General features: G+C 61.9%; 3 protein-coding genes across 17 annotated transcripts in view; all 3 read right to left on the bottom strand.

Annotated features, from left to right (window-relative positions):
- The window catches only part of BIN3 (bridging integrator 3), a 30,229-nt gene extending 29,875 nt beyond the window's left edge, over positions 1–354 (bottom strand). For all 15 annotated transcript variants that reach the window (XM_040651509.2, XM_040651507.2, XM_046903486.1 and 12 more), the window contains exon 1: positions 321–354. Coding sequence is in view for 2 of the 15 variants with exons in the window: in XM_025142938.3 (XP_024998706.1) it covers positions 321–328 (8 nt within the window). In the remaining 13 variants the exon portion in view is untranslated. The remainder of the gene's footprint in view (positions 1–320) is intronic.
- A 3,277-nt stretch (positions 355–3,631) lies between these two features.
- Positions 3,632–6,724, bottom strand: LOC112530184 (basic proline-rich protein-like). The gene has a single exon (XM_025142900.3). It carries the CDS (start codon positions 5,081–5,083, stop codon positions 3,953–3,955), a length of 1,131 nt encoding a protein of 376 aa, XP_024998668.2. The 5' UTR covers positions 5,084–6,724; the 3' UTR covers positions 3,632–3,952.
- A 2,410-nt stretch (positions 6,725–9,134) lies between these two features.
- On the bottom strand, positions 9,135–11,792 carry EGR3 (early growth response 3). The gene is given in 3 exon segments (XM_015273184.4): positions 9,135–9,330; positions 9,332–10,287; positions 11,237–11,792. Coding segments are annotated over 3 exon segments (1,203 nt in total). The 5' UTR covers positions 11,400–11,792; the 3' UTR covers positions 9,135–9,246.
- Between the last annotated feature and the right edge of the window lie 2,855 nt (positions 11,793–14,647).

Raw genomic sequence — 14,647 nt, 5'->3', positions numbered from 1 at the left:
ATACGGCCCACCCCACCCCCCACCCGCACTCCCCACACGTTCTATCCCAGCCCACCCCACACAACTCTCTCACCCCACACCCGTTCAGACCCCACAAGGCCTACGCCTGCCCACCCCACCCCACACCCCCCATAAGGCCCACACCCGCCCCACACGCAGTGCAGGCCGCGGGACCACCGCAGGCCGAAAGCGAAGCCCCCTCCCCGCCCCAACGCGGCCCGGAGCCCGGCGAGGAGCCCCGGGAAGCGCTCCGGGCTCTCTCTGGGTTCAGCCCCGTCCGCAGCCCCGGAACGGCCCCGAAACGGCCCCGCCGCCCTCACCAGCTCATGGTGCCCGCCGGCCCGCGCCGCTCCCGGAAGTACTGCCGCCAGGCCCCGCCCCTTCCGGCCCCTCCGTGACGTCACGGCCGGGAGAGGGGGGGGGGGGTGTTAACCCTTGGCGTGCCGGGCTGGAGTGTGGCTGGCTGACGTCACGGGGCGGTTTGGGAGCCTCAGGCATGGCTTGGTGAGCTCCTAAACGATGCTCTGGTGGGCGTCTGAATCCCCTCCTGGTCGTACCCCGATGGGTCCTAATTGAGCTCCTACTGGGACCCCAAGCGCTGTCCCAAAGCCACATCCTGGGCATGGCTTGATGGGTGCCCCAAATCCCATCCCAATGAGATCCCAAATCCTGTTCCAATTGGCTCCCATATCCCATCCCAAGGAGTCCCTAAATCCCATTGCGATGAGCTCCCAAATCCCAACCCTATGGGCTTCAAAATCCCAACCCCATGGGCTCCCAAATCCCAACCCTATGGGCTCCCAAATCCCAACCCTATGGGCTCCCAAATCCCATCCAAATGGGCTCCCAAACCCCAACCCTATGGGCTCCCAAATCCCAACCCCATGGAATCCCAAATCCCATCCAAATGGGTTCCCAAATCCCAACCCCATGGGATCCCAAATCCCAACCCTATGGGCTCCCAAATCCCATCCAAATGGGCTCCCAAATCCTCACTGAGCTCCTAAAGTACATCCCGATGTGATCCCAGATCCCACCCCAATGGGATCCCAAATTATGCCCTGATGGTGCCCTGGTTTGGTGCGCTGAGCATCCTTGAGAACACCCCAGAAGCCCTAAATGTGGTATTCCCCTCTGTTTGGGGTGACCCCACGTTGTGCGGCCCTATTGCAGCCAAAACTTCTTGGGGACGGACAAATGGACAGCGGGCAGAGGGACACAGCACCGCCTTCCCATAGGGGGGTGGCTTAGGGCTGGGAGTGGGGACACACGGGGTCACCGAATCCCAAATCCTACACATAGGGATGGGGACAGCCCTGTCCCAGCGCATCCCAGTGCATCCCAGTGCACCCCAACGCATCCCAATGCATCCTAATGCACCTCAATGAATCCCAGTGTACCCCAATGCACCCCAGCGCATCCCAGTGCATCCCAGTGCACCCCAATGCATCCTAATGCACCCCAATGCATCCCAGTGCACCCCAGTGCACCCCAATGCATCCCAATGCATCCCAGTGCACCACAACGCACCCCAATGCACCCCAATGCATCCCAGTGTATACCAGTGCACCCCAACGCATCCCAATGCATCCCAGTGCACCCCAATGCATCCCAATGCACCCCAACGCACCCCAATGCATCCTAATGCACCCCAATGCATCCCAGTGTACCCCAATGCACCCCAGTGCATCCCAGTGCATCCTAATGCACCTCAATGCATCCCAGCGCATCCCAGTGCATCCCAATGCATCCTAATGCACCTCAATGCATTCCAGTGCACCCCAATGCATCCCAATGCATCCCAGTGCATCCTAATGCACCTCAATGCATCCCAGTGTACCCCAATGCATCCCAGCGCATCCCAGTGCATCCTAATGCACCCCAATGCATCCCAGTGCACCCCAATGCACTCCAGCGCATCCCAGTGCACCCCAACGCATCCTAATGCACCCCAATGCATCCCAGTGCACCCCAATGCACCCCAGTGCATTCCAGTGCATCCTAATGCACCTCAATGCATCCCAGCGCATCACAGCACATCCCAGTGCGCCCCAATGCATCCCAGTGCACCCCAGTGTATCCTAATGCACCCCAATGCATCCCAGTGCATCCCAATGCATCCTAATTCACCCCAATGCATCCCAGTGCACCCCAGTCCTTGGGCATGGGATGGGGCCCCCATAGAGGAGCAGAGCTGTGCCGGTCCGGCGGCTCCGCACCTCAAAATAAGGAGAGGGGAAAAAGCAAGTGGGAGGAAATTATAGTTTGGGAGTTATTTTCAGAGAGGAAACTGCCAAAAAAAAAGCCAAAAAAAAATCCTCCGTTTCGATACAAAACACGGGAAATTCGGGAAAAGGGCTTCCAAAGGGCTCCGGGAGGGGGGAGGAATCATTAAAAAAACCCCAAATCCGCATTTAAAATGGCAAACATCCCTGTAAAGAAAGTGACGTGAGTGTGTCGGGGCCATAAACAGCGCTGGCGCTCCGGGCTGGGCGGGAGGAGGAGGAGGAGGAGGGAGGAGGAAGGATGGTTGGGGCCTACGGGGGGTTGGGAGCACAGGGAGGGGGGAGAGCGGTGGGTTTGGGGGAGAAAAGGGGTGGAATTGGGGACGGGATGGAATGGGATGGAGTGTTGGGTTCCCCAAAGGGATGGAGCGTTGGGTTCCCCAAAGGGATGGAGCGTTGGGTTTGGGGAGGAAAGCCATGAAATGGGGGAAGGGATGGAGAGGAATGGAGCGTTGGGTTTTGGAGGGGGGAAAGTGTGGAATTGGGGAGGGGATGGAATAGGATGGAGCGTTGGGTTTTGGGGGGGAAAACCAGGAAATGGGGGAAAAGATGGCAAGGGATGGAGCGTTGGGTTCCCCAAAGGGATGGAGCATTGGGTTTTGGGGAGAAAAAAATGTGAAGTTGGAGAAGAGGTAGAGTGGGATGGAGCGTTGGGTTCCCAAAGGGATGGAGTGTTGGGTTTTGGGGAGGAAAACCAGGAAATGGGGGAAAAGATGGCAAGGGATGGAGCATTGGGTTCCCCAAAGGGATGGAGTGTTGGGTTCCCCAAAGGGATGGAGTGTTGGGTTCCCCAAAGGGATGGAGCATTGGGTTCCTAAAGGGATGGAGCGTTGGGTTCCTAAAGGGATGGAGCGTTGGGTTCCCCAAAGGGATGGAACATTGGGTTCCCAAAGGGATGGAACACTGGGTTCCCCAAAGGGATGGAGCGTTGGGTTTTGGGGAGAAAAACCAGGAAATGGGGGAAGGGATGGAGAGAAATGGAGCATAGGGTATCTCAAAGAGATGGAGCATTGGGTTTGGGGAGAAAAAGTGTGGATTTGGGGAAGGGATGGGGAGGGATGGAGCGTTGGGTTCCACAGATGGATGGAGAGTTGGGTTTGGGGAGGAAAATGAGGAAATGGGGGAAGGGATGGAGAGGGATGGAGCATAGGGTATCTCAAAGAGATGGGGTGTTGGGTTCCCAAAGGGATGGAGCAATGGGTTTTTGGGGAGAAAATACATGAAATTGGGGGAAGGGATGGAGAGGAATGGAGCGTTGGGTTTGGGGAGAAAAAGAGTGGAATTGGGGAAGGGATGGAATGGGATGGAGTGTTGGGTTTGGGGAAGGAAAACCATGAAATGGGGGAAGGGATGGAGATGAATGGAGCGTTGGGTTTGGGGAGAAAAAGTGTGGATTTGGGGAAGGGATGGGGAGGGATGGAGCGTTGGGTTCCACAGATGGATGGAGCGTTGGGTTTGGGGACAAAACCCATGAAATTGGCGAAGGGGTGGTGGGGACGTCGCGACGGATGCGGTGTCACCGCACGGGGACGGCAGGTTAGGAGCGGTGCCAGGGGTGGCTTTATTAATTAGCAGCGCGGCGGCGCAGGTAAACAGAGCGTTAATTACCGTCGCAGCTGATGCTGCTAAATTGGGAAGGCGTTACACACACCGGTGAGGACATGGGATTAGGGCTGAGGGATCGAGGGAGGTGAGCGCCGGGCGGGGATTGTGCCCACGGCTGTGGGGAGAGGGGGACCTGGAGTGGGGGGGGGGGGACATCGGGACATGGAGAACTGTTGGCTTGGAGGGGACTCTGTGGGGACATCCGGTCCAAATGCCCTGCGAGGAATGGGGACAGGGAGTGGGAAGGGTGATGTCGTCACGGAGGGGGTGGCAGTGGGGAGACGGCCCCACTGAGAGTGATGGCTCCATGGAGAGGGATGGCAGTGAGGTGACGGCCCCATGAAGAACGGCGGCCCCATGGAGGGTGTTGGCCATGGGGTGATGGCCCCCATAGAGGGTGGTGGCCATGGAGCGATGTCCCCATGGATGGTGATGGCAGCGGGGGTGGTGTCCCCATGGATGGTGATGGCAGTGGGGCGATGACCCCATGGAGAGTGATGGCATTGAGGTGATGTCCCCATGGAGGGTGGTGGCATTGGGGTGATGTCCCCACGAAGGGTGACAGAGTCCTGCCTGGGCCGGTGACCCCACAGGGACACTGGGAAGGGATGTGGGGGATCGGGACGGGCAGGGGGACATGGAGAGGAGCGCTCAGTGAGCACCGCCCCTTCGGATTTGGGAGCAGTTTGGGGACTCCTTCCGCATCCCTTCCCCACGAGGACATCGGGGACGGCCCAAAGGGAACGGCTGCTCCTCCAAACCCAACCGCTGCCCCACGGCCGCCCGCGGGCTTTGGGCGGTGAGGAGCGTTGGCCAAAGCCACGCAGCGGGAGCCGACCCACTGCACTGCACTGCACGTGGCTGCGAGCCCTTCCCTCCCCCCCCGGAACACACAACGGGGACGGAAAGTGCCTCGTTTCCGTGGCAACCAACATTTTCGTGCAAGGTGCTGCACGCGCTCCGCACGTTCCGCCACCCATGGGTGCTCCTCCCGCGTGCGCCCATCCCGGCGGCGGCACCGCGGGGTCCCACCGGCACCGGGGATGGGAGCTCAGCCCCACTGCTGCTCCTACAGCCCTGCAGGTGGAGGCACCACCCAACCCAACGTGGGTTGGGCCGTCCCCGATGTGACCCATTGGTGCCCCATCCTGACGCTGCCCCGTTGGCACCCACTCCGCGCCCCCACTGCCCATCGTTGCTCAACCCCACGGCACCAACGGCGACGGCCCCGACCCTCCGCTCCCCATTGGGAAGGATGGACGGAGTGCGGTCACCGCGCACGGGGACGGCGGCGCTGTGGGATTTACCCCTCACCCCCCCTCGCCCCGCCGCACCGGCCCCGAAATCCACCTTATTTATAACCCGGGCAGAAATCCCTGTGCGCTCCTCACCTGCGGCACCGCGGCATTAAGGGCTGAACCATCAGATCCTCTTTGAGCCAACGGACGCCACCGCCGAGCCTTAAATCCGCTGTGGGGCCGGAGGGGTGGAAAAACCCAACAGGGCCGAGCTGTGGGGCAGAGGGAGCCGTGGGGCAGAGGTGTGGGCTGGAGATACGGGTGGAGATATGGGGCTGAGCTATGGGGCCGAGCGACCCACCCGCCCCACGCGCCGCCACGCGCCGCAGGCGAGGCCAACCCAACCGAGCCCCGACCACGCGGGGTCCTCCCAACCCCACGGCCACCCCATTCGTGGGGGGTGAGCATCGCCCCCCGCAGCCCCGCGGCGCATCCCGCCCCCACCCCGTGCTCAAAGAAGGGCCGGGACTCCGCCGCGCTTTGTCAGCCAAACACAATATCTATATTTACGGCATCGTTTGCGCACAGTGCGGGCGGTTGCAGCGAACGCCGGGGATGAGCGGATGAAAGGGGTGTGAAAATCGCCACCTTCTCACCATACCGAGCCGGGTTTTATTATCATCATCACCATCATTCATTATTATTAATTATTATTATTATTAATATTATTATTATCATCATCTCCGGGGGTGCGGGGTTGGGGTGAAATTTTTTTTTTTTTTTTTTTACCGTTTTTAAATATTTTTTTATTATTTTTTTTCTCTTTTTTGTTTGTTTGTTTGTTTGTTTTTCTCTTTAACCTTAGTATAAGGTACTATAAATCCAAGGAATAAAAACATCCACAAAATATATTACATCTGGAGCGGCCCTTTGTTGTGGTTTTTTTTTGGTTTGGTTTTTTCTTTTTTGCTTTTTTTTTTTCCTCGTTTTTTCTCTTTTTTTTTCTCCAAGTGCTCAGCTTTGATACAAAAGTCTCTCAAAAAATATCATTCCCCCTTTTTTTTTTTGCCTTTTTTTCCCTTTTTCGTGTGCGTTGTGTTGTGTTGTGTGTGCTGTGTTGTGTTGCGTTGCGTTGTGTGCGTTGTGTTGTGTTGCATTGCGTTGTATGCATTGTGTTGTGTGTGCTGTGTTGTGTTGTGTTGCACTGCGTTGTGTGTGCTGTGTTGTGTTGTGTTGCATGGCGTTGTGTGCGTTGTGTTTCATTGTGTTGCGTTGTGTTGTGTGCTGCATTGTGTGTTGTGTGCTGTGTTGCACTGTGTTGTGTGTTGTGTTGTGGGTGCGTTGCGCTTCATTGTGTTGTGTTGTGTGTTGTGTGTTGTGTTGTGCATTGTGTTGTGTGGCATTCTGTTGTGTGTTGCATTGTGTTGCGTTGCGTTGTGTGTTGCGTGCGCTGTGCTGCGTTGTGCTGTGCTGTGTGTACTGTGTTGTTTTGTGTTGTGTGTGTTGTGTTGTGTAGATCCACACGTCCAACCCAAACACTGCATCCCATCCCATTGCCATCCATCAGTGCCCGCTTGCCCGCGTCCTTTGCCCCTCTGTGTGTTGTGTTGTGTGTGCTGCGTGTTGTGTATGTTGTGTTGTGTGTTGTGTTGTGTGTTGTGTAAGTTACGGTGCTTTGTCGCGTCGTGCTATGTATGTTGTGCTGTGTCGTGTGCTGTGTATGTTGTGCTGTTTTGTGTTGTGCTGTGTCATGTTGTGTTGCGCTGTGTTGTGTGTCGTGTTGTGCTGTGTCGTGTTGTGTTGTGTGTGCTGTGTTGCGTGTTGTGTGTGCTATGTGTTGTGCTGTGCTGTGTCGTGTTGTGCTGTGTCATGTTGTGTTGTGTGTGCTGTGCTGTACTGTCGTGTTGTGTCACGTTGTGCTGTGTTGCATGTTGTGTTGTGCTGTGTGTGCTGTGTATGCTGTGCTGTGTTGTGTTGTGTCATGTTGTGCTGTGTTGTGTCATGTTGTGCTGTGTTGTGTTGTGCTGTGTTGTGTCGTGCTGTGTTGTGTCGTGTTGTGCTGTGTTGTGTCGTATTGTGCTGTGCTGTGTTGTGCTGCTGTGCTGTGTTGTGCCATGTTGTGTTGTGCTGTGTCGTGTTGTGCTATGTTGTGCTGTGTTGTGTCATGTCGTGTTGTGTTGTGCTATGTTGTGTTGCTGTGCTGTGCTGTGCCATGTCGTGTTGTGTTGTGCTGTGTTGTGTTGCTGTGCCATGTCGTGTTGTGTTGTTGTGTTGCTGTGCTGTGCTGTGCCATGTCGTGTTGTGTTGTTGTGTTGTGCTGTGTTGTGTAGCTGTGCTGTGCTGTGCCATGTCGTGTTGTGTTGTTGTGTTGTGCTGTGTTGTGTTGCTGTGCCATGTCGTGTTGTGTTGTTGTGTTGCTGTGCTGTGCTGTGCCATGTCGTGTTGTGTTGTTGTGTTGTGCTGTGTTGTGTTGCTGTGCCATGTCGTGTTGTGTTGTTGTGTTGCTGTGCTGTGCTGTGCCATGTCGTGTTGTGTTGCTGTGCTGTGCTGTGCGCACTCGCAGTGTGACACCAACGCTCACATGCAGACACCAAACCCGATCACAGCGACCTTTTGGCGACGGAGAGCTCCGCGCCGGCATTGGCATTGCGGGGTCATTCATTCTCGCTCTTCCTGGCGGTCGGAGGGGAGCAGAGGAGGGGTGGCGGCGGCCATGCAGTGCCATGCACACACCAACGGCACGGGGGGAGGGGGGAAAACGACGCCCAACAAAAACCCAACGCTCCGTCGGCTCCAATCCCCCTCCGGAGTTGGATTCGCTCTTTTGTAAAGTGACCGAAGAGAAGGAAATAAAAATATCTCACATTATAAAAAGTATCCAGCAAAATACTGCTTTGTTTTTTTTTTTTTTGTCTTTTTTTTTTTGTCTTTTTTTTTTTTAATGTGTGTTTGGTTTTGTTGGCGGTTGGTTGGTGGTTTTTTGTTGTGTTTTTTTGTTGTTTTTTGTTTTGTTTGTTTTTTGTTTTTTTTTTTTTTGCTGCGTTTCTGGAAAGAATTTCCCTTCCGATGGAGGAAATCGATGGGGGGGATTAAAAAGGGGGGACGGCACCGGGGCAGCGCTGGGGAGGGATGTGGGGCAGCTGTGGGCATCGGGGGCCCAACCGGGTGGTACCGCGTGGGGTGGGCACTGCGGGTGCAGAAGGGGCAGAGGGGCAGAGGGGTCCGGGCCGCACACAGAGCGCCGCCGGGGGCCGGGAGGTGGGCGCCCGCCGTGGGGTCCCCATAGCGCACAGCAGTGGGGTATCCCCATAACCGGGGGGGCGCCCGGCCCGGCTGCGGCACCGGGGAGCCCAAATCCCGACCCCGGCAGTGGCTCCGTGCGCAGAGGGCCGCTCGAATCTCAGCCCCCGGCCCCGGGTTTGCGCACAGCGGTGCCCACCCTCTCGTGCCCAGCAGCGGCTCTGCGCAGCGCCGTGCCCGAATCCCAACCCCCCAACGCCGCAATCCGCACACCGCAGCGCCCACGTCCCATCCCCACCGCCGTGCCCACAGCCCGACCCACAGCGCGGGGTCTGCCGCGCCGCGACGCCCAAATCTCAGCCCCCGACAGCGGGACCCACACACCGACCGCTCACATCCCGACCCCCGGCGCCGGGATCCGCACACCGCGACGCGCCCGACGTGACCCCCGGCACCGGGACGCCCCCATCCTAACCGCGCTCCCAGCGCACACACGCGGCCCGACCGCCGGTACCGGAACGCTCCCGGGTCGGGTCGGCCCCGGGACGCGCACAGCCCAAACGCCGGTACCGGGCCGGGACGCCCACATCCTCAGCCCCAATGCTGGACGCGCACAGCCCGGCCCGCCGTACCGCGACGCGCGCAGCGCCACGCGAACGACCCGACCCCCCCGCGGGGCTGCGCGCAGCGGGACGCGGACCCCCCGGCAATGGGCTCAGGGCTGAGCTGCGGCCGATCCGATCCACACAGCCGGGACAGAGGGGCGGCGGGGCGGGGGTGGGGGGTGTGGGGGGGGGGTGGAGGTGCGGGCGTCCTTCCTCCGGTCCCGGCCCCGCGCAGCGCTCCGGGGCCGCACCGCTCCGTCCCCCAACCGCCCCTCAGGCGCACGTGGTGACAGCGGGGGTGAGGGCGACGGGGGGCGAGGAGGTGGCGACGGGGGGGGCTGCGGGGGGGGGGCGGCCCGGCCGAGCCCTTCTCGGCCTTCTTCTCCTTCTGCTTGAGGTGGATCTTGGCGTGCCGCTTGCGCTCGTCGGAGCGGGCGAATTTGCGGCCGCAGAACTCGCAGGCGAAGGGCTTCTCGCCGGTGTGGGTGCGGATGTGGGTGGTGAGGTGGTCGCTGCGGCTGAAGCTGCGCATGCAGATGCGGCACTGGAAGGGTTTGTGGCCCGTGTGGATGCGCAGGTGCCGGGTGAGCTCGTCGGAGCGCGAGAAGCGGCGGTCGCAGCCCTCGGCCGGGCAGGCGTGGGGCCGCTCGTGCAGCGGGGTTTTGCTGGGCCGGTTGGGGTATTTGCGGGGCCGGATGGGTTTTAGGGTCAGGGGGGGTTGCGGGAGCCCCCCGAAGCCCGGGTGGATCTGTTTGTCCTTGAAGGCCTTGATGGTCTCCAGCGGGGTGATGGGCGGCGGGTTGACGCGGATGGGGTCCAAGCTCTGGAAGGGTTTGTGCTCCGCGATGGCGCCCATCTCGTTGGGGTGGTGGTAGAGGTTATAGTCTGGGATCATGGGGAACAGGTTGCTGTCCAGGGCGGGTTTGGCCGCTTGGTAATCCTGCGGGGAATAGGTGAGGCCGGCGTTGCTCTGCGGGTCGTGGAAGGAGACGGGCTCCGGGTAGAGGTCGCTGCAGGAGGAGTAGGGCGGCAGCGCGGGGTACATCTGGTCCACGTCGCCCTGCGGAGGTCCCCCCATTCCGCCCCCCGAGCTCTGCGTCCCGCTGAGCGTCCCCGCGGCCGGCGGCACCCCCAGGATGCCGGCGCTCATCAGGCTGATGATGTTATCCTGGCACCAGTTGGAGGGCGAATCGAAGGCGAACTTCCCCAGGTAGGTGACGGTTTTGTTGCCCGCGGCCGGCTGGAACGTCCCCGAATAGGACGACAATTCCTGGTTGGGTTTTTCGTTCCCGATGCCAATGTCCATCACATTGTCTGCGGAGAGAAGCGGGGCAGGGTGAGCCGGGCGGGGACGGGGCTGTGCGGGCCCCCACCGCCGGGCCGCTCTCCGGATCCCCCCCTCTCTCCCCTCGGCCGCCTCCGTGGGGCTCCGCTCGCGGCCGTGCGCGGTGCCGGTGCCGATACACGGAGCGGCGCTGCCGCCCCCGCGGCCCCATCGGGGTTGGGGGGCCCCGCGGTGCAGGTGGGCTCCGCGCGGGGGGTGCGCGGCGGAGCTCCGCGTCCCCAACTCCGCTCTGCCGACCCCGACCGGCGGCTCGGAGCCCTCCGCGCGTCAAACCCGCGGCTCCGAGCGCCGGAGGCGAAACCGAGAGCGGCTTTGTGCCCCCCCCCACCCCCCCCTCTTCAAACCCCCCCCGCAGTCCCGAGCTCCGGGGGAAGCTCCCGCGGGGCCCCCCACGCCGCCGCCGCCGCCGGGTGGGTGGGAGCCCACGGCCGCGAGTGTCCGCGGCGCCCCGCGCCCACGCGGATCCCCGCTCGGAGGTGGCGGCTGTTGGGGGGGGGGGGGGGGGCGGCCGGCAGCCCGTGGGTCCAAAACCCCCCGCACCGCCGCCGTAAGGAGGGTGGGAGCCGTAAGGAGGGTGGGAGCCCACGGCCACGCGCGTTCGCGGCGCGGACCCCCCGCTCGGGGGGTGGGCGGGAGGGGGGGGGGGGGGGTATGGGGAGGGTGCCCTATGCATGCATGCGTGCGCGCCCCCCTCCCCGGTACCTGCGGCGGAGGTTCGGGCTGAGCGCAGCGCTCCCGCAGCGCGGAGGAGACACAGCGAGCAAAGCGGGTGGGTGGGCGGTCACGCGTGGGGGCGGGGGGGGGGGGGGGGGCCGCTCCCCATCCCCGGCTCTTCCCTTCCCCCCCCCCCCCCAGCGCACACACACGCCGCCCCCCGGCCCCTTTCCCCGCATCCCCCCCCCCCCAAACCCCCGTCACCTGCAGCCATCTGGTTGTAGTGAGGCACCGGATCGCCTCCTCCGCCGCCGCCGGAGAAGAGATTCAAAGAGTTGGGGATCTCCTCCGGGTAAAGAGAGTCGGGCAGTTGGTTCAGCAAAGTGCTCATCGTCCCCGGCAGCTTCTCCAGCAGTTTCCCGGTCATAGCATCGGAGGAAAAGGTCGGATCAGCTCCGCTCCCCAGCGAACAACATCCGAGCGGCGGATCGGCGCCGGGGAAATCATGCACGGAAAAAAAAAAAAAAAAGGAAAAAAAAAAATACGGGGGGGGGGGGGGATATAAATAAAGTTGGGGCGTGCGTGGGGGGGAGGTCCTGCGTGGGGGTGCGGGGGGAGGTCTCGCGTGGGTCCCCCCCCCACGCGGCGGTGGCGGCGGTGATGGTGTTTCCTCGGCGGGGGGGGGGGGGGGGGGGGGGCGGGGAGGGCCGCCCGGCAGCTGTGCCCGTAGCGGAGCGAGGGGTGGGTGTTGGGGGGGGGGAGGATTTAACCCCTCCTGATCGCTCCGCCGCCGCTCCCGCTCCGCTCCGGGTTCCCGACTGCTCCGCCGGGGACTCCGCGGCCCATTTATGCGGGCGGCGGGAGCGCTCCGTGACGTAGCTGCCCATATATGGACAGACAAAGCCGCGCCGAGCCCCGCGCGTCACAATGGAAGCTCCGCACAATGGAACATTAGAAAGCAGGAAGCGGCGCGCGGAGCGGCGGGGACGGGGCCTGCAGAGGGACCGGGAGAGCGGCACCGGGCGGCCGGAACCGGGCACCCTACGGCCAGAACCGGGTACCCTATGGCTGGTATCGGGCACCCTATGGCCGGAACCGGGCACCCTGCAGCCGGTACTGGGCATCCTATGGCCGGAACCGGGTACCCTATGGCCGGAACCGGGCACCCTGCAGCCGGTACTGGGCACCCTATGGCCCGAACCGGGCACCCTATGGCCCGAACCGGGCATCCTATGGCCGGAACCGGGCACCCCATGGCCGGAACTGGGTACCCCATGGCCGGAACCGGGCACCCTGCAGCCGGTACTGGGCATCCTATGGCCGGAACTGGGCACCCTATAGCCGGTACTGTGCATCCTATGGCCGGAACCAGGCACTCTATGGCCGGAACCGGGCACCCTATGGCTGGTACCGGGCACCCTGCAGCCGGTACTGGGCGTCCTATGGCCCGAACCGGGCACCCTATGGCCCGAACCGGGCACCCTATAGCCAGAACCGGGTACCCGATGGCCGGAACCGGGTACCCTGCAGTCGGTACTGGGCGTCCTATGGCCGGAACCAGGCACCTTATGGCCGGAACCGGGCACCCTATAGCCAGAACCGGGTACCCTGCAGCCGGTACTGGGTATCCTATGACCGGAACCAGGCACTCTCTGGCTGGTACCGGGTACCCTATGGCTGATACCAGGCACCCTATGGCCGGAACCGGGTACCCTATAGCCGGAACCGGGCACCCTATGGCCAGTACCGGGCACCTTATAGCCGGAACCGGGCACCCTATAGCCAGAACCGGGTACCCTGCAGCTGGTACTGGGCATCCTATGGCCGGAACCAGGCACCCTATGGCTGGTACCGGGTACCCTATGATGGGAACCGGGTACCCTGCAGCTGGTACCGGGCATCCTACAGCCAGAACCAGGCAATGGGTACCACACAACCGGCACCCTGCAGCCGGTACCGGGCAGCTTAGGGTGGTACGGGGTACCGTCCAGCCAGAACCGGGCCTCCTACGGCTGGAACCGGGTCCCCTAAGGCCGGTACCGAGCACTGGGCCCACACAATCAGCACCCTCCAGCCAGAACCGGGCACCCTGCAGTCGGTATTGGGCTCTGGGTGCCATGCAACCGGCACCATGCAGCCGGTACCGGGCACTCTGATAATACACCGGGTACCAAACACGTGTTGTATGGGCTCTGGGTATCCAGCACCATGCAAAGGGCATCCTGCAACCGGCACCGTGCAACCGGCACCGTGCAACCGGCACCGGGCACCCTACAGCAAGCACCAGGCTCTGGGCATCAAATGCATCGAGCACCGTGCACTGGGCACCATGCATCCTGCAGCCAGCACCATGCACTGGGTTCCATGCAGTGTGCATCCTGCAGCTGGCTCCATGCATTGGGCCCCATGCAATGTGCCTCTTGCAGCTAGCACCGTGCATTGGACTCCATGCAATGTGCATCCTGCAGCCAGCACCATGCAACCCAGCTCTAGGTACCATGCAGTCGGTACCAGGCACGCAGCGCTCAGCACCATGCACTGAGCAGCATGCAGCGTGCATCCTGCAAGTGGGCTCCGTGCAAGCAAGCACTGAGTACCATGCAACCTGCACCCGGTACTGGGCACACAGCACCATGCACCATGCAACGTGCATCCTGCAACGGTGCCGTGCAAGCTGCACCCTCCACCCAGAAGCAGGCACTTAGCACCAAGCGCCGTGCATCCTGCACCATGCACCGTGCATCCTGCAACCTGGCGTTGTGCAGCTCGGCATCCTACACCCAGCACCATGCACTGTTGCCATGCAAGCTGCACCCTACACCCGGAACCGAGCGCCCTGCAACGCCATGCATTGTGCATGCGGCCTTCTGCCTCCACGCCCCCCCATTGCAGCGCTGCTGCTCCAGCGCAGCCCCCCCCCCCCCCCCCAGCACTCCCTGTCCCAAAGCTGTGCTGCCATCCCATATGGAGGGCTCCGTCCCTTCGCTCGGTGCTCAGGAAAGGGGGGGGGGGGGGGTCAACCCTAAAAGCCGCCCCGTGGGCAAAGGGAGGAGGGGGGGGGCGTGAAGGGGGAAAGGCAGCGCGTGGGGCACAGCGTGGACTGACGGAACCCCAAATCCCAATGGGGAGGGAGCACTGCAACACCCCCCCCCCCCCCACTTTTCCCTGCGTCCCCTTTGGGGCTGCGCTGTGCACACCTGCAAACAGGTCACGCTCCGTTCCCACCCCCCCCCCCCCCCCCCCTTCCATAAAAGTTTGGCACTTCCCAGGCGTCGGCAATTAGGAGGTTTCGTGCTCCGAGCGCCAACTGATGCTTATCTGCAAAACCCCTCCGAGTTAAATGGCACACGGGTGGAAAAATGCGCTGTCGCAAGAGCTGCGCTTACCCAATTCCTGCAGGGCCGGCTGTGCAGCGGGAGCAACCGGGGGGAGGGAGGGGGAAAGGGGGGGGCAGCCCCATAGTTTGGGGGCGGTGGGGTTACGATGGGGATGAGGGCGGTGTGTCGGGAATGGGGGTCTGGGGGGGTCCCGGCTGTTATAGGGCCCCACTCGTCACTGGGACCCCATCCACGGGGAGCCCATCCATGAGGACCCCATCCATGAGGACCCCATCCATGGGGACCCCCCCCACCCGGTGGACCCCCCCCACGTACCGCAGTGACGCCCCTCTCCTGT

This window comes from Gallus gallus, chromosome 22, assembly GCF_016699485.2.
Source record: "Gallus gallus isolate bGalGal1 chromosome 22, bGalGal1.mat.broiler.GRCg7b, whole genome shotgun sequence".
NCBI classification, from domain to species: Eukaryota; Metazoa; Chordata; class Aves; order Galliformes; family Phasianidae; genus Gallus; species Gallus gallus.
Note: the sequence above shows the minus strand (reverse complement) of the source record. Positions and strands in the feature narration are given on the sequence as shown.

Coding starts and splice junctions, on each gene's coding strand:
- LOC112530184 (XM_025142900.3), bottom strand. CDS start 5,083: ATGGGCAGTGGGGGCGCGGAGTGGGTGCCAACGGGGCAGCGTCAGGAT.